The sequence below is a fragment of the Panthera pardus genome, unplaced genomic scaffold (assembly GCF_024362965.1).
Source record: "Panthera pardus isolate Hobbes unplaced genomic scaffold, ASM2436296v1 HiC_scaffold_24, whole genome shotgun sequence".
In the NCBI taxonomy this organism is placed as follows: Eukaryota; Metazoa; Chordata; class Mammalia; order Carnivora; family Felidae; genus Panthera; species Panthera pardus.
Window position 1 is genome coordinate 29,267,606 of NW_026526810.1, and position 20,554 is coordinate 29,288,159.

The window sequence follows — 20,554 nt, forward strand, 5'->3', positions numbered from 1 at the left end:
TGTTAATGGGTGGGGAGAGAGTTATCCTTGGTCTTTGAGTAGTTGTTCTTCAGTCTCTTCATAACTGTTAGGTTTCACAAGTATGTCCTGACCCACTCCATTCCCCTGGCCCATTTGGAACCTTCCAGAAATAACCCTTCTTTTAGAGGCACTCACTGACAGTTTCTCCTTCCTGTTTTAAAATATCTTAATTTACTTTAATTGAAAAGGGGCCCAAGATGGCAGAGAAAGAGAACCCTAGGCTCACCTCCTCTCATAGATACAACTAGATAGCACTCACATCAGTGTAAGGCCAGAAAATGACCTGAGGACTGACAAAACAAACTCCACAACTAAAGGTAGATAAGAGGCCACATCAAAGAGGGAAGGAAGAGCAGAGATGCGGTGGGGACTGTGACTGACCATGAAGAGAGAGCTGCAGGCATAGAGAAGAAAGAGAAACAGACTATCACACTGGGGAGCCTGTGCAAGTAAGATGAATCCCCAAAATATTTGACTTTGAAACCTAGAGAAGTCAAATTTTGTGAGTTCTTACAACCAAGTAGACTTAAAGCCTGAATTTTAAAACTCAGAGGACTTGGCTCTGGGAGAGCCTGGAGGGCAATAGGAAGCTGAGTCTCTACCCTTAAAGATATAGCATGACAAACAGCCTGTGAATTACAGCACAAAAACAGCAGTTTGAAAAAAATGTCTGGTGCACATAGAAGCAAGAGTTATTTATGCATCTCAGAGCACACCCCAGAGGGGCAGCATTTGAGGAGGTACTTCTCCAGGAACTAAGAAGGTGGCAGGCACCATCTCCCTCTCCCACTCCCCAGCATAAACACACGGCCACCTGTAGGAACCAGCCCAGTGCCAACACACCACTGAAGTTACTTACACCAACACACCTACCCCATGCTTTGGGGATCCACCCTTCCCAATCACTTTACCTCAGTCCAGGCACTGTGGATTCCCTTTCCCAGAAGACTGACACAAATCTTCCAAACACCATGTCTTTCCACCAACGTGTTTTGTAGGGCCTTGGTCATGGTTGTGGCAGTGGTGGTGGCTGTGGGCGCTGTACAAGCCCAAGGCATACCTTCTTAAAACTGAGCACCCCATCCAGACAGTCCCAATCCCAGTCCCAGTGTTAGCAGCGGGTCTCATTTGGCAAGTTCACTGATGTGCACCTTCTTAAAACTGCATGTGTCACCCCAGCCAGGGACCAAATACTGTCCATAACAGGCAAAGAGAGCCTCTGCAGAGTATTGGACTGAAAGTAAAAGTGGCTAGAACACAACAGCAACACACATAGAAGACACCACTGAAGCACCAGGTTCTGGTGAGCAGGGGACACTGCACTTCAGGGCACTAGACGACCTCTTCTTCATAAGGCCATTACTTTCAAGAGCTAGAGACATAGCTGGCTTTCCTAGCACACAGAAAAAGACACCGAGAGGTAGACAAAATGAGGAGACAGAGGAATATGTCCCAAATAAAAGAACAGGACAAAACCACAACAAGAGACCTAAGCAAAACAGGTATAAGTAATATATCCAATGGAGAATTTAAAGTAATGATTATAAAGATACTCACTGGACTTGAGAAAAGATTGAAGGACATCAATGAGACCTTTAACAAAGAAATAGAAAACAAAAAAAGAACCAATCAGAGGTGAAGAACATAATAAATGAAATTTAAAATACACTAGATGGAATAAATAGCATGCTAGAAGAAGCAGAAGAACGAATTTGCAACCTGGAGAACAGAGTAATACAAAGTAATCAAGCTGAGCAGGTGAGAGAAAAAAAATTATGTAAAATGAAAACAGACTTAGGGAACTCAGTGATTCCATCAAGCATAACATTCACATCATAGGGATCCTAGAAGAGAAAGAAAAGGAGGCAGAAAATTAATTTGAAGAAATAATATCTGAAAACTTCCCTAATCTGGGGAAGGAAACAGAAATCCAGATCTAGGAGGCACAGAGATCCTCCAACAAAATCAACCCAAGGAGGTCCACACCAAGACACATAGTAATTATAATGGCCAAAAGTAATGACAAAGAGAATCTTAAAAGCACCAAAAGAAAAGAAGATAGTTACATAGAAATGAAACCCCGTAAAGCTATCAGTGGATTTTTCAGGAGAACCTTTGCAGAACAGAAGGGAGTGTCATGATATATTCAAAGTGCTGAAAGGAAAAAGTCTGCAGCCAAGAATACTCTATCCAGTACGGCTATCATTCAGAATAAGAGGAGAGGTAAAGGCTTTCCCAGACAAACAAAAGCTGAAAGAGTTCATGACCACTAAACCAGCCCTGTAAGAAATGCTAAAGGGGACTCTTTATGTGGAAAGGAAAGACCATAAGTAAGAGTAAAAAGGGTAGGAAGCACAAAAGCAGTAAAAATAAATACATCTGTAAAAATCAGACAAGGGACTCACAAAATAAAAGGATATAAAGTTAGCACCATATACCAAAAATCTGGTGGGAGTGAGGGAGGAAGAGTAAAGAATGGGCTCAAACTTAAGTGACCATCAACTTAATGTAGACTGCTACATGCAGAAGATGTATACAAACCTAATGGTAACCACAAATAAAAAACCAGTAATAGATATGCAAAAAATAAAGACGAATGATTCCAAGTATAACACCAAAGAAAGGCAGTAAACCATGAAAGAGAGCAAGAGAAGAATCAGAAAAGAACTACAAAACCACAAAACAAATATCAAAATGACAATAAGTATATACTTACAAATAATTACTTTGAATGTAAACAGACTAAACACCCCAATCAAAAGACATAGGGTGATGGAATGGATAAAAAAAAAAACAAGACCCATCTATATGCTGCCTACAAGAGACGCATTTAACACCTAAAGACATGCAGATTGAAAGTGAAGGGATGGAGAAGCATTTATCATGCAAATGGATATCAGGAAAAAGCAGAGTAGCAAAATTTCTACTGGATAAAATAGTCTTTAAAACAAAGACTGTAACAAAAGATTAAAAAGGACACTATATTATCATAAAGGGGACAATCCAACAAGAAGATATAACAACTGTAAAGATTTAGGCACCAAACATGCAAGCACCCAAATACATAAAACAGTTAATAACAAGCATAAAGGATCTAATCAACAGTAATACAATAACAGTGGGAGACTTTAAAACCCCACTTACATAAGTAGACAGATCACCCGAACAGAAAATCAATAAGGAAACAGTGACTTTGAATGACACACTAGACCAGATGAACTTAACAGATATATTCAGAACATTCCATCCTAAAACAGCAGAATACACATTCTTTCCAAGTACGTATGGAACACTCTCCACAATAGATCACATATTAGGCCACAAAACAAGACTCAACAAATTCAAAAAGATCGAAATCATATCATGCATCTTTTCTGACCACAATGTTATGAAACTAGAAATCAACCGCAAGAAGAAATCTGGAAGGACCACAAATACATGGAGGCTAAATAACATGCTACTAAATAATGAATAGGTCAGCTAAGAAATCAAAGAAGAAATAAAAAATTACATGGAGACAAATGAAAATGAAAACACAATGGTACAAAATCTCTGGTATGCAGCAAAAGTGGTTCTAGAGGGAAGTTTATAGCAAAACAGGTCTACCTCAAGAAGCAAGAAAAATCTCAAATAAACAACCTAAACTTACACTTAAAAGAGCTAGAAAAAGGAGAACAAAACCCAAAACCAGCAGAAGGAATGAAATAATAAATATTAGAACAGAAATAAATGATATAGAAACTAAAAAACAAACAACAGAACAATGAAACCAGGAGCTGGTTCTTTGAAAAGATCAACAAAAGTGATAAACCTTTAACCAGATTCATGAGAGAGAGAGAGAGAGAGAGAGAGAGAGAGAGAGACAGGAGAGCAAGGGAGACGGAGAGAGATAGGACTCAAATAAATGAAATCACAAATAACAACATCACAGAAATACAAAGGGTTGTAAGAGAATATAATGAAAAATTATATACCAACAAATGGGATGACCTGGAAGAAATGGATAAATTCCTAGAAATATATAACCCACCAAAATGGAAACAGGAAGAAATAGAAAATTTGAACAGGCTGATTATTGACAATGAAATTGAATCAATAATAAAAAAAAAATCCCAACAAACAAAAGTCCAGGACCAGATGGCTTCACAGGTGAATTCTACCAAACATTTAAAAGAGTTAATGCCTATTTTTCTGAAACTATTCCAAAAACAGGAGAGGAAAGAAAACTTCCAAATTCATTGTATGAGGCCAGCATACATTGTATGAGGCTCTGATACCAAATAAAGAAAGCAGATAAAGACACCACAAAATAAGAGAACTACAGGGGCACCTGGCTGGTTCAGTCGGTAGAGCATGTAACTCTTGATCTCAGGGTTGTAAATTCGAGCCCCACCTCGAGTGTAAAGATTACTTAAAATCTTAAAAAGGAGAAAGAGAAATACAGACCAATATCTCTGGTGAATATTGCAAAAATCCTCAACAAAATACTGTCAAACCAAATCCAACAACATGTTAAAAAATCATTCACCATAATCAAGTGGGATTTATTCCTTGGATGCAAAGGTAGTTCAACATTTGTAAATCAGCATGATACAATACATCAATAAAAGAAAGAATAAGAACTGTATGGTCATTTTAATAGACTCAGAAAAGCATTTGATAAAGTACATCCATTCGTGATAAAAAAAAAAAATCAACAAAGTAGGTTTAGAGGAAATATAATTCCACATAATAAATATTTTATATGAAAAACCCACAGCTAACATCATATTCAATGTGGAAAAACTAAGGGTTTTCCCCCTGAGGTCAGAAACAAGACAAGGATTCCACTCTCACCACTTTTATTCAGCATAGTACTGGAAGTCCTAGCCACCACAATCAGACAACAAAAAGAAATAAAAGGCATCCTTGGGGCGCCTGGGTGGCGCAGTCGGTTAAGCGTCCGACTTCAGCCAGGTCACGATCTTGCCGTCCGTGAGTTCGAGCCCCGCGTCAGACTCTGGGCTGATGGCTCGGAGCCTGGAGCCTGTTTCCGATTCTGTGTCTCCCTCTCTCTCTGACCCTCCCCCGTTCATGCTCTGTCTCTCTCTGTCCCAAAAATAAATAAAAAACGTTGAAAAAAAAAATTTAAAAAAATAAAAAAAGAAATAAAAGGCATCCAAATCGGCAAGAAGTCAAACTCTCACTAATTGCAGATGACATGATACTATATATAGAAAACCCTAAAGACTCCACCAAAAAACTATTAGAACTGATAAATGAATTCAGTAAAGTGGCAGGATACAAAATAAACGTACAAGGGGCGCCTGGGTGGCTCAGTCGGTTGAACATCCGACTTCGGCTCAGGTCATGATCTCACGGTTCGTGAGTTTGAGCCCCGTGTCGGGCTCTGTGCTGACAGATCAGAGCTTGGAGCCTGTTTCAGATTCTGTGTCCCCCTCTCTCTCCGCCCACCCCTGCTTGTGCTCTGTCTCTCTCTGTCTTTCAAAAATGAATAAACATAAAAAATTTTTTTCAAAATAAATGTACAGAAACCCATAGCATTTCTATACACTAATAATGAAGCAGCAGGAAGATAAATTTTTAAAAATCCTATTAATGCAAACTGGTGCAGCCACCTCTGGAAAACACTATGGAGATTCCTCAAAAAGTTAAAAATAAAACTATCCTATAACCCAGCAATTGTACTACTAGGTATTTATCTAAAGGATAAAAAAAGTGCTGATCCAAAGGGGCACATGTACCCCAATGTTTATAGCAGTGCTATCAACAAGAGCCCAATTATGGAAAGAGCCCAAATGTGCATCGACTGATGAACAGACAAAGGAGATGTGGTATGTATGTGTGTATATATATATATATATATATATATATATATATATATATATATAATGGAATATTACTCAGTGATCAAAAATGAAATCTTGTGATTTGCAACAATGTGGATGGAACTAAGTGTATTATGCTAAGCAAAATAAGTGAGTGAGAGAAAGAAATACCATATGATTTCACTCATGTGGAATTTAAGAAACAAAACAGATGAACATAGGGGGAGGGAAGGAAAAATAAAGAAAACCATAAGAGACTCTTAAATATAAAGAACAAACTGAGGGTTGATGGAGGGGAGGTGGTGGGGTGATGTGCTAAATGGGTTAAGGGCATTAAAGAGGGCACTTGGGATGAGCACTGGGTGTTACATTTAAGTGATGAATCACTAAATTTTACTCCTGAAACCAATATTACACTATATGTTAACTAATATAAATTGAATCTAAATTGAATCTAAATTAAAAAAAATAAAGATATTTCTCTAAAAACACATAATAAAAAAGAAAATAATCCCATTTACAATTGCACCCAAATAATAAAATACCTACAAATAAACTTAACCAAAGAGGTGAAAGTGCTGTACTCTGAAAACTATAAAATATTGAGGAAAGAAATTGAAGAGGACACAAAGAAATAGACATTCCATGCTCATGGATTAGAAGCACAAATATTGTTAAAATGTCTATACTACCCAAAGCAATCTACACATTTAATGCAACCCCTATCAAAATACCAATAGCATTTTTCACAGACGTAGTTATTCTAGCTATTGTTTATTACAATCCTGAAATTTGTATGGGGACCACAAAAGACCCTGAATAGCCAAAGAAATCTTGAAAAAGAAAACTGAAGGTACACAATTCCTGACTTCAAGTTATATTACAAAGCTGTAGTAATCAAAACAATATGGTACTGGCACAAAAATAGACACATAGATCAATGGAATAGAAAGCCCAAAAATGAACCCAGATTGTATGGTCAATTAATTGTTGATGAAGGATGCAAGTATATGTAACGGGAAAAAAGACTGTCTTTTCAACAAATGGTGTTAGGAAAACTGGACAGCTACATTCAAAAGAATGAAACTGGACCACTTTCTTATACTATACACAAAAATAAATTCAAAATGGATTCAAGACCTAAATGTGAGACCTGAAACCACAAAAAATCCTAGAAAGAGGACTGACAATAATTTTTCTGACATTGGCCATAGCCACCTCTTTCTAGATATGTCTCCTGAGGCAAGGGAAACAAAAGCAAAAATAAACTATTGGGCTTATGTCAAATTTAAAAGCTTCTTCACAGAAAAGGAAACAATCAACAAAACTAAAAGACAACCTACAGAGTGGGAGAGATATTTGCAGATAAGATATCCCATAAAAGGCTAGTATCCAAAATACATAAAGAACTTATACAACTCAACACCAAAAAGGGGAAAAAAATAATCAAATTAAAATCGACAGAAGACATGAATGGAAACTTCTCCAGAGTAGATATCCAGATGGCCAACATACACATGAAAAGATGCTCAACATCACTCATCATCAGGCAAATGCAAATCAAAACCACAATGAGCTATTGCCTCACACCTGTCAGAATGGCTAAAATAAAAAACTCAGGAAACTTACCTCACCCTGTAGGTGAGGATGTGGAGAAAAAGGAACCCTCGTGCACTGTTGGTGGGAATGCAAATGGTGTAATTTTAAAAAATTAAATTTTTTAATGATCCAGCAATCACACTACTGGGTATTTACCCAAAGAATACAAAAACACTAATTCAGAGGGATACGTGCACCTCTATATTTATTGCAGCACTATTTACAATAGGCAAACTATGGAAGCAGCCCAAGTTTCATCAATAGATGAATGAATAAAGAAGATGTGGTATACACAGAGTACCAGAGACATCACTATAAGCATGAAACCTACAGACATCACAATGACTCTAAACCCATATCTTTCTATAATAACACTGAATATAAATGGACTAAATGCTCCAACCAAAAGACATAGGGTATCATAATGGATAAAAAAACAAGATCCATCTATTTGCTGTCTACAAGAGACTCATTTTAGACCTGAGGACACCTTCAGATTGAAAGTGAGGGGATGAGGAACTATCTATCATGCTACTGGAAGTCAAAAGAAAGCTGGAGTAGCCATACTTATATCAGACAAACTAGACTTTAAATTAAAGGCTGTAACAAGACATGAAGAAGGGCATTATATAATAATTACAGGGTCTATCCATCAGGAAGAGCTAACAATTATAAATGTCTATGCGCCGAATACGGAAGCACCCAAATATATAAAACAATCACAAACATAAGCAACCTTATTGATAAGAATGTGGTAATTGCAGGGGACTTTAATACTCCACTTACAACAATGGATAGATCATCTAGACACAGGATCAATAAAGAAACAAGGACCCTGAGTGATACATTGGACCAGATGGACTTGACAGATATATTTAGAACTCTGCATCCCAAAGCAACAGAATATACTTTCTTCTCGAGTGCACATGGAACATTCTCCAAGATAGATCAAATACTAGGTCACAAAACAGCCCTTCATAAGTATACAATAATTGAGATCATACCATGCATACTTTCAGACTACAATGCTATGAAGTTTGAAGTCAACCACAGGAAAAAGTCTGGAAAACCTCTAAAAGCATGGAGGTTAAAGAACACCCTACTACAGAATGAGTGGGCCAACCAGGCAATTAGAGAAGAAATTAAAAAATATATGGAAACAAACGAAAATGAAAATACAACAATCCAAATGCTTTGGGATGCAGCGAAGGCAGTCCTGAGAGGAAAATACATTGCAATCCAGGCCTATCTCAAGAAACAAGAAAATCCCAACTACAAAATCTAACAGCACACTTAAAGGAAATAGAAGCAGAACAGCAAAGACACCCCAAACCCAGCAGAAGAAGAGAAATAATAAAGATCAGAGCAGAAATAAACAATATAGAATCTAAAAAAACTGTAGAGCAGGTCAATGAAACCAAGAGTTGGTTTTTTGAAAAAATAAACAAAATTATAAACCCCTAGCCAGGCTTCTCAAAAAGAAAAGGGAGATGACCCAAATAGATAAAATCATGAATGAAAATGGAATTATTACAACCAATCCCTCAGAAATACAAGCAATTATCAGGGAATACTATGAAAAATTATATGCCAACAAACTGGACAACCTGGAAGAAATGGACAAATTCCTAACCACCCACACACTTCCAAAACTCAAACAGGAAGAAATAGAAAACTTGAACAGACCCATAACCAGCAAAGAAATTGAACCACTTATCAAAAATCTCCCAACAAATAAGAGTCCAGGACCAGATGGCTTCCCAGGGGAATTCTACCAGATGTTTAAAGCAGAGATAATACCTATCCTTCTCAAGCTGTTCCAAAAAATAGAAAGGGAAGGAAAACTTCCAGACTCATTCTATGAAGCTAGAATTACTTTGATTCCTAAACCAGACAGAGACCCAGCAAAAAAAAAAAAGAGAACTACAGGCCAATATCCCTAATGAATATGGATGCAAAAATTCTCAATAAGATACTGGCAAATTGAATTCATCAGCATATAAAAAGAATTATACACCATGATCAAGTGGGATTCATTTCTGGGATGCAGGGCTGGTTCAACATTCACAAATCAATCAATGTGATACATCACATTAATAAAAGAAAAAATAAGAACCATATGATCCTGTCAATTGATGCAGAAAAAGTATTTCACAAAATTCAGCATCCTTTCTTAATAAAAACCCTTGAGAAAGTCGGGAAAGAAGGAACATACTTAAACATCATAAAAGCCATTTATGAAAAGCCCACAGCTAATATCATCCTCAATGGGGAAAAACTAAGAGCCTTCTCCCTGAGATCAGGAACACGACAGGGATGTCCACTCTCACCGCTGTTGCTTAACATAGTGTTGGAAGTGCTAGCATCAGCATTTAGACAACAAAAGGAAATCAAAGGCATCAAAATTGGCAATGATTAAGTCAGGCTTTCACTTTTTGCAGATGACATGATATTATACATGGAAAACCCGATAGGCTCCACCAAAAGTCTGCTAGAACTGATATATGAATTCAGCAAAGTCGCAGAATACAAAATCAATGTACAGAAATCAGTTGCATTCTTATACACTAATAATGAAGCAACAGAAGACAAATAAAGAAACTGATCCCATTCACAATTGCACAAAGAAGCATAAAATACGTAGGGATAAACCAAACCAAAGATGTAAAAGATCTGTATGCTGAAAACTATAGAAAGCTTATGAAGGAAATTGAAGAAGATATAAAGAAATGGAAAAACATTCCGTGCTCATGGGTTGGAAGAATAAATACTGTCAAAATGTCAATACTACCCAAAGCTATCTACACATTCAATGCAATCCCAATCAAAATTGCACCAGCATTCTTCTCAAAGCTAGAACAAGCAATCCTAAAATTTGTATGGAACCACAAAAGACCCCGAATAGCCAAAGTAATTTTGAAAAAGAAGACCAAAGCGGGAGGCATCACAATCCCAGACTTTAGCCTCTACTACAAAGCTGTATTCATCAAGACAGCACGGTATTGGCACAGAAACAGACACATAGACCAATGGAATAGAATAGAAACCCCAGAACTAGACCCACAAACGTATGGCAACTAACCTTTGACAAAGCAGGAAAGAACATGCAATGGAAAAAAGACAGTCTCTTTAACAAATGGTGCTGGGAGAACTGGACAGCAACATGCAGAAGGATGAAACTAGACCACTTTCTTACACCATCCACAGAAATAAACTCAAAATGGATAAAGGACCTGAATGTGAGACAGGAAACCATCAAAACCCTAGAGGAGAAAGCAGGAAAAAATCTCTCTGACCTCAGTCGCAGCAATTTCTTACTTGACACATCCCCAAAGGCAAGGGAATTAAAAGCACAAATGAACTATTGGGACCTCATGAAGATAAAAAAGCTTCTGCACTGCAAAGGAAACAATCAACAAAACTAAAAGGCAACCAACGGAATGGGAAAAGATACTTGCAAATGACATATCAGACAAAGGGCTAGTATCCAAAATCTATAAAGAGCTCACCAAACTCCACACCCAAAAAACAAATAATCCAGTGAAGAAATGGGCAGAAAACATGAATAGACACTTCTCTAAAGAAGACATCCGGATGGCCAATAGGCACATGAAAAGATGCTCAACGTCGCTCCTCATCAGGGAAATACAAATCAAAATCACACTGAGATACCACCTCACGCCAGTCAGAGTGGCTAAAATGAACAAATCAGGAGACTATAGATGCTGGAGAGGATGTGGAGAAACGGGAACCCTCTTGCACTGTTGGTGAGAATGCAAACTGGTGCAGCCACTCTGGAAAACAGTGTGGAGGCTCCTCAAAAAACTAAAAATAGACCTACCCTATGACCCAGCAATAGCACGGCTAGGAATTTACCCAAGGGATATAGGAGTACTGATGCATAGGGGCACTTGTACCCCAACGTTTATAGCAGCACTCTCAACAATAGCCAAATTATGGAAAGAGCCTAAATGTCCATCAACTGACGAATGGATAAAGAAGTTGTGGTTTATATACACGACGGAATACTACGTGGCAATGAGAAAGAATGAAATATGGCCCTTTGTAGCAACGTGGATGGAACTGGAGAGTGTGATGCTAAGTGAAATAAGCCATACAAAGAAAGACAGATACCATATGTTTTCACTCTTACGTGGATCCTGAGAAAATTAACAGAAGACCATGGGGGAGAGGAAGGAAAAAAAAAAAAAAAGATTAGAGACAGAGGGAGCCAAAACATAAGAGATTCTTAAAAACAGAACAAACTGAGCGTTGATGGGGGTGGGAGATGGGTAGTGAGGAGGGCACCTGTTGGGATGAGCACTGGGTGTTGTATGGAAACCAATTTGACAATAAAGTTCATATTTAAAAAAAATTCATCTCAAAAAAAAGATGTGACATATATATATGTGTGTGTGTGTGTGTGTATATAAAGATGTGATACACACACAGGCCATACATCAGGCTACACACTGACACTCGGGAGCCTGCTTGGGATTCTCTCTCTCTTTCTCTCTCTCTCTCTCTCCCCCTCTCTCTCTGCCCCTCCCCTGCACATGCTCTCTCTCAAAATAAATAATCACTTTTTTTAAAAGCCCTAAAAAATAGCTGCAAAACAATGACAATATGTATGTTTTGACATGGAAAAAATTAAAATATAATGTTAGAGATTCTTAAGAAAGCAAATAAGAAAAGTGGATGTGCAGCATGGCATCATGTTTGCAAAGTGAGTATACATGTGTGCTCTAAGTGACTGGCCTGAGTCAATGCTTGCTTGCATTTTTCTCCTCTCCTGCCTCCTCCCCCTCCCCCTCCTTGTCTGTGTTTTCTAAACTTTCATTTGTGTGTAGGCATAGGTTTTATTATATATACAAACAATAAAATCATTTTTGTAATTAAAGAAAAGAATGGAATTCTGGTCAACTGTGTCAAAGGTGACCAAGTCATTGATGAGGGTGATGTTCAAATTGGCCGCCAGGCTTTTCAATCACGTGTATATAGATAGATAGATAGATAGATAGATAGATAGAGATCTATAATGGAATATTATTCAGCCATCAAAAAGAATGAAATCTTGCCATTTGCAACAACATGGATGAAGCTAGAGAGTATAATGCTGAAGCAAGGTGAGCTGATCAGAGAAGAACAAATACCATCTGATTTCACTCATATGTGACACTTAAGAAACAAAACAGTGACCAAAGGAAGAAAAAGAGAAACCAAAAACCGGACTCTTCACTGTAGAGAACAAACTGATAGTTATCAGAGAGGAGGTGCGTGAGGGGATGGGTGCTATAGGTGAATAGGGATTAAGAGTACACTTACCTAGGGAGGAGCCAAGATGGCAGAACAGCATGGACGCTTTTTGTGCGTCTCACATTCGTGAAATACAGCCAGACCAATACCAAACCATCCTACACACCTAGAAAACCGATTGGAAGATTAACACAACAATCTGCACAACCTGAACCATAGAATTCAGCAGGTACGCGACACGAAGAGCTGAACTCTGGGAGCAAGAGGCCCTGTAGGCAGAGAAAGGATGGAGACTGGGGAGAGGGGAGCATATGGGAAAAGCACCCCTCTCCAAAAGCAGCTGGAGAGAAAGTGGAAAATTGGAAACAGCCACAGGGACTAAACTAAAAAGGGAGAAAGGAGAAAGGAGGGGGTTTAAATTCCATTAAGACTGTAAACAAGGGGAGCACAAAGGTTGCAACCCCGCAGCTCGATACCTGGCAGTGCTCTGGTGGGAAAGGTGAATCCCCAGGAACAGAGTGGGGTCCGGGAGGTTCTCAGACCACAGGGGGAAAAGCGGTTCCACTGCTGGAAGGACATTTGGTAGAGACTGTTGAAGCCACCTGGTCCCAGCAGACCCCAGAAGGCAGCCACATTCGCTGGTCCTGGGGCAAGGTTGTTGAGGGTGAAGCCTGGTGTCAGATGTGTGTTGCGATTTTCCATGGTCCCTGAAACGCTGAGGCTACACTGTCTTGCGTTTTTTCCGGGGGGTGGGGGCAGGGGGGCTGGCACCTGGCTGCAGTCTCGGGGCACCAGCAACAGCAGAATCCAGCGGGCGTTCCTGGGTACAGACGACATTTGGCCATTGCTCATTCAGCCATCACTCCGTGAGACCCTCCTGCAGAGGGGCGGAGCGGGTCAAAGCCGCAGTCCTTCGGAAGCAAGGGGCCGGGGAAAACAGCCGCATCTGAGACAAAACTCGGGAGAGAGGTACTGCCTGGGCCCTGGTCACGGAGAGTGGAAAAGCGGGGAGTGGACGAGAGCTGAAGACGGAGGACCGGTGCGCGATTGCTGATCGGGGAGAACAGACTGGGTGGCTGGGTGGTGCCATTTTTCACCGCTCCCGCGCATGCGCAGGCGCCCTGACGAGCACCGCAACAATCCACCCCAGTAGGCTAGCAGCGCCATCTAGGGGAGAGCTGAGATGTTACACCGAGCCCTGCCCAACTGGGACAAGATCGCTCTTTAAGAACACAAACCTCAGCGCTGATTTAATCTATGGACTATAAAGAGCTACATGGACTGACCTCTAGGGGAAAACAAAGCAATTTCAGTCCTACTTCAATCTGTCAGCAGGTTCATCTATTCAATTTTCTTTTTTCTCTTTCTCCTTTTTCTCTTTTACAATTCTTTTCTTTTTCCTGAATACAGAAAGAGAAAAAACTCATTTTTATTTTCAATTTTTATTAAAAATATCTGTCTTTAATTTTTATTACTAGATTTTTTACTTTTGTGTAAATGTTTTCAAATTCCACTTTATTTCCATCATTTTATTTTAGTCTACTTCAGTGTACTCACCTTTTCAAATTTTCAAACAATTTCCTTTTTTTTCTTTTTCTTTTTTTCTCTTTTTCATTTCTTTTCTTGAATGCAGAAAAAGAAAACTTCATTTTTACTTTCAATTTCTTTTAAAAATATTTTTATTTAATTTTTATTACTATATTTTTTGCTTTCATGTAATTTTTTTCAAATTCTATCTTACTCACATCACTTTATTTCAGTCTACTACAGTGTATTCACTTCTTCAGATTTTCAAACAATTTCTTTTTTTGCCTTTTCCTTTTTTCATCTTTTTTCTTTTTTTCATTTCTTTTCTTTTTTCTTAAATACAGAAAATGAAAAAATTCATATTTCCTTTTAATTTTATTGAAAATATTTTTCTATAATTTTTTTCTACTATATTCTCTACTTTTGTGTATTTTAGTCTATTTTAGTGTATTCCTTTTTTCAAATTCTCAATTTCCTTTTTTTCTCTCCCCCCCCCTTTTTTTTGTTTCTCTAATCTGTCAAACCACTTTCTACACCCAGACCAAAACACACCTAGGATCTAGCATCATCTATTCAATTTTTGTGTGGGTGTGTTTTTAATTTTTAATTTTAGTATTTTTTTAATTTTAATTTGTTTAATTTCAATTTTTCTACCTTGTTAATTCCTTTTCTCCCTTCAAAATGACAAAATGAAGGAATTCACCCCAAAAGAAAGAGCATGAAGAAATGACAGCCAGGGATTTAACAGACTCAAGCAAGATGTCTGAACCAGAATTTAGAATCATGATAATAAGAATACTAGCTAGAGTCGAAAATAGATTAGAATCCCTTTCTGCAGAGATAAAAGAGGTAAAAAATAGCCAGAATGAAATTAAAAATGCTATAACTGAGCTGCAATCACGGATGGATGCAGCGGTGGCAAGGATGGATGGGGCAGAACAGAGAATCAGAGATATAGAGGACAAACTTATAGAGAATAACAAAGCAGAGAAAAAGAGGGAGATTAAGAAAAAAGAGCATGATTTAAGAATTAGAAAAATCAGTGACTCATTAAAAAGGAACAACATCAGAATCATAGGGGTCCCAGAGGAGGAAGAGAGAGAAATAGGGGTAGAAGGGTTATGTGAGCAAATCATAGCAGAAAACCTGGGGAAAGACACAGAATTCAAAATCCAGGAAACACAGAGGACTCCCATTAGATTCAACAAAAACCGACCATCAACAAGGCATATCATAGTCAAATTCACAAAATACTCAGGCAAGGAGAGAATCATGAAAGCAGCAAGGGAAAAAAAGTCCCTAACCTACAAGGGAAGACAGATCAGGTTTGCAGCAGACCTATCCACAGAAACTTGGCAGGCCAGAAAGGAGTGGCGGGATATATTCAGTGTGCTGAATCAGAAAAATATGCAGCCAAGAATTCTTTATCCAGCAAGGCTGTCATTCAAAATGGAAAGAGAGATAAAAAGTTTCCCAGACAAACAAAAATTAAAGGAGTTTGTCTACTGGGACCTCATCAAAATAACTAAACCAGCCCTGCAAGAAATATTAAGGGGGACTTTCTGAGTGGACAAAAGATGAAAATTTATATATATATATATATATATATATATATATATATATATATACACCAAAAGCAACAAAAGATTAGAAAGGACCAGAGAACACCACCAGACACTCCAACTATACAAGCATCATAATGGCAATAAATTCATATCTTTCAGTACTCACTCTAAACGTCAATGGACTCAATGCTGCAATCAAAAGACATAGGGTAACAGAATGGATAAGAAAACAAGACCCATCTATATGCTGTTTACAGGAGACCCACTTTAGACCTAAAGACACCTACAGATTGAAAATAAGGGGATGGAGAACCATCTATCATGCTAATGGTCAACAAAAGAAAGCCGGAGTAGCCATACTTATATCAGACAATCTAGACTTCAAAATAAAGACTTTATCAAGAGATGCAGAAGGGCATTATATCATAATCAAGGGGTCTATAGACCAAGACCTCACAATTGTAAACATTTATGCACCAAATGTGAGAGCACCCAAATATATAAATCAGTTAATCACAAACATCAAGAAACTCATCAATACTAATACCATAATAGTAGGAGACTTCAACACCCCACTCACAGCAATGGACAGATCATCTAATCAAAAAATCAACAAGGAAACAATGGCTTCGAATGACACATTGGACCAGATGGACTTAACAGATATATTCAGAACATTTCATCCCAAAGCAGCCGAATATACATTCTTCCCTACTGCACATTCTACAGAATAGACCATATCCTGGTACACAGATCAGCCCTAAGTAAGTACAAAAAGATCAAGATCATACCGTGCATATTTTCAGTCCACAATGCTATGAAACTTGAAATCAACCACAAGAAAAAATTTGGAAAGGTAAGAAATACTTGGGAGACTGAAGAACATCATACTAAAGAATGAATGGGTGAACCAAGAAGAAGAAGTTAAAAAGTATATGGAAGTCAATGAAAATGACAGCACCACAACCCAAAACCTCTGGAATGCAGCAAAGGCAGTCATAAGAGGAATGTATATAGCAATCTAGGCCTTCCTAAAGAAGGAAGAAAGATCTCAGATACACAACCTAACCTTACACCTTAAAGAGCTGGAAAAAGAACAGCAAATAAAATCCAAAACCAGCAGAAGACAGGAAATAATAAAGATTAAAGCAAAAATTAATGCTATTGAAACCAAAAAAACAGTAGAACAGATCAATGAAACCAGAAGCTGGTTCTTTGAAAGAATTAACAAAATTGATAAACCACTAGCCAGTTTGATCAAGAAGAAAAAGGAAAGGACCCAAATAAGTAAAATCAAGAATGAAAGAGGAGAAATCACAACCAACACAACAGAAATAAAAACAATAATAAGAGAATATTATAAGCAATTATATGTCAACAAAATGGGCAATCTGGAAGAAATGGACAAATTCCTAGAAACATATACACTACCAAAACTGAAACAGGAAGAAATAGAAAATTTGAACACACACATAACCAGTAAGGAAATTGAATTAGTAATCAAAAATCTGCCAAAAAACAAGAGCCCAGGGCCAGATGGCTTTCCAGGGGAATTCTACCAAACATTTAAGGAGTTAACACCTATTCTCTTGAAACTGTTTCAAAAAATAGAAATGGAGGGGTGCCTGGGTGGCTCAGGTCATGATCTTGCGGTCCGTGGGTTCGAGCCCCGTGTCGGGCTCTGTGCTGACAGCTCAGAGCCTGGAGCCTGTTTCGGATTCTGTGTCTCCCTCTCTCTCTGACCCTCCCCCGTTCATGCTCTGTCTCTCTCTGTCTCAAAAATAAATAAACGTTAAAAAAAATTAAAAAAAAATAGAAATGGAAGGAAAACTTCCAAACTCTTTCTATGAAGCCAACATTACCCTGATTCTAAAACCAGACAGAGACCCCACTAAAAAGGAGAACTATAGACCAATTTCCCTGATGAACATGGATGCAAAAATCCTCAACAAGATATTAGCCAACCAGATCAAATAATACATTAAAAAAATTACTCACCATGACTAAGTGGGATTTATACCTAGGATGCAGGGCTGGTTCAATATCTGCAAAACAATTAACGTGATTCATCACATCAATAAAAGAAAGGACAAGAACCATATGATCCTCTCAATAGATGCAGAGAAAGCATTTGACAAAATACAGCATCCTTTCTTGATAAAAACCTTCAAGAAAGTAGGGATAGAAGGAGCATATCTTGAGATCATAAAAGCCATATATGAATGACCCAACGCTAATATCATCCTCAATGGGGAAAAACTGAGAGCTTTCCCCCTAAGGTCAGGAACAAGACAGGGATGTCCACTCTCACCATGTTATTCAACATAGTATTGGAAGTCTTAGCCTCTGCAATCAGACAACACAAAGAAATAAAAGGCATCCAAATCGGCCAGGAGGAGGTCAAACTTTCACTCTTCGCAGATGACATGATACTCTATATGGAAAACCCAAAAGATTCCACCAAAAAACTGCTAGAACTGATTCATGAATTCAGCAAAGTTGCAGGATATAAAATCAATACACAGAAATCGGTTGCATTCCTATACACCAACAATGAAGCGACAGAAAGAGAAATCAAGGAATCGATCCCATTTACAGTTGCACCAAAACCCATAAAATACCTAGGAATAAATCTAATCAAAGAGGTGAAAAATCTACACACTGAAAACTGAAGAAAGCTGATGAAAGAAATTGAAGAAGACACAAAGAAATGGAAAAAGATTCCATGTTCCTGGATAGGAAGAACAAATATTGTTAAAATGTCAATACTACCCAAAGCAATCTACATATTCAACGCGATCCCTATCAAAGTAACACCAGCATTCTTCACAGAGCTAGAACAAATAATCCTAAAATGTGTACGGAACCAGAAAAGACCCCGAATAGCCAAAGCAATCTTGAAAAAGAAAACCAAAGAGGAGGCATCACAATCCCAGACTTCAAGCTCTACTACAAGGCTGTGATCATCAAGACAGTATGGTACTGGCACAAGAACAGACACTCAGATCAATGGAACAGAATAGAGAACCCAGACATGGACCCACAAACGTATGGCCAACATATGGCTTTGACAAAGCAGGAAAGAATATCCAATGGAATAAAGACAGTCTCTTCAGCAAGTGGTGCTGGGAAAACTGGACAGCGACATGCAGAAAAATGAACCTGGACCACTTTCTTACACCATAGACAAAAATAAACTCAAAATGGATGAAAGACCTCAATGTAAGACAGGAAGCCATCAAAATCCTCGAGGAGAAAGCAGGCAAAAACCTCTTTGATCTTGCTCGCAGCAATTTCTTACTCAACACGTCTCCGGAGGCAGGGGAAACAAAAGCAAAAATGAACTACTGGGACCTCATCAAAATAAAAAGCTTCTGCACAGCGAAGGAAACAATCAGCAAAACTAAAAGGCAACCGACAGAATGGGAGAAGATATTTGCAAATGACATATCAGATAAAGGGTTAGTATCCAAAATCTACAAAGAACTTATCAAATTCAACACCCAAAAAACAAATAATCCAGTGAAGAAATGGGCAAAAGACATGAATAGACACTTCTCCAAAGAAGACATCCAGATGGCCAACCGACACATGAAAAAATGCTCAACATCACTTATCATCAGGGAAACACAAATCAAAACCACAGTAAGATACCACCTGACACCTGTCAGAATGGCTAACATTAACAACTCAGGCAACAGATGTTGGCGAGGATGTGGAGAAACAGGATCTCTTTTGCATTGTTGGTGGGAATGCAAGCTGGTGCAGCCACTCTGGAAAACAGTATGGAGGTTCCTCAAAAAACTAAAAATAGAACTACCCTAAGACCCAGCAATTGCACTACTAGGTATTTATCCAAGGAATACAGGTGTGCTGTTTCAAAGGGACACGTGCACCCCCATGTTTATAGCAGCACTATCCACAATAGCCAAAGTATGGAAAGAGCCCAAATGTCCATCGATGGATGAATGGAGAAAGAAGATGTGGTATATATATACAATGGAGTACCACTCGGCAATCAAAAAGAATGAAATCTTGTCATTTGCAACTAGGTGGATGGAACTGGAGGGTATTATGCTAAGTGAAATTAGTCAGTCAGACAAAGACAAAAATCATATGACTTCACGCCTATGAGGACTTTAAGAGACGAAACAGACGAACATAAGGGAAGGGAAACAAAAATAATATAAAAACAGGGAGGGGGACAAAACAAAAGAGACTCGTAAATATGGAGAACACACTGAGGGTTGCTGGAGGGGTTGTGGGAGGGGGGATGGGCTAAATGGGTAAGGGGCATTAAGGAATCTACTGAAATCATTGCTTCACTATATACTAACTAATTTGGATGTAAATTTTGAAACATAAAGTTAAATCAAAAAAGAATTTGCAAAAAAAAACCCTGAAGATTAGTTATTACCTGTTTGAGTTTCATATTGATGCAGTTTTTAAAAATTTTCTACAAAAACGTCGATCTCAAAATTTTCACATCTTTTTCATCTGGAATTAAAAATATCTGTAGTATTCTTATGTGGATCCTGAGAAACTTAACAGAAGACTATGGGGGAGGGGAAGGGGAAAAAAAAAGTTAGAGAGGGAGGGAGGCAAACCATTAGAGACTCTTAAAGACTGAGAATAAACTGAGGGTTGATGGGGGGTGGGAGGGAGGGGAAGGTGGGTGATGGGCATTGAGGAGGGCACCTGTTGGGATGAGCACTGGGTATTGTATGGAAACTAGGTTGACAATAAATTTCATAAAAA

The 20,554-nt window shown here is 38.3% G+C and overlaps 1 protein-coding gene across 1 annotated transcript in view; it reads right to left on the reverse strand.

Moving 5' to 3' along the window:
- SPESP1 (sperm equatorial segment protein 1) overlaps window positions 1-14,013 on the reverse strand; it is a 64,807-nt gene extending 50,794 nt beyond the window's left edge. The window contains exons 1-2 of the mRNA XM_053888911.1: window positions 13,181-14,013; window positions 12,774-12,870 (exon numbers count right to left, since the gene is read on the reverse strand). Coding sequence (XP_053744886.1) covers window positions 12,774-12,804 — 31 coding nt within the window. The 5' untranslated portion in view covers window positions 12,805-12,870; window positions 13,181-14,013. The remainder of the gene's footprint in view (window positions 1-12,773; window positions 12,871-13,180) is intronic.
- Between the last annotated feature and the right edge of the window lie 6,541 nt (window positions 14,014-20,554).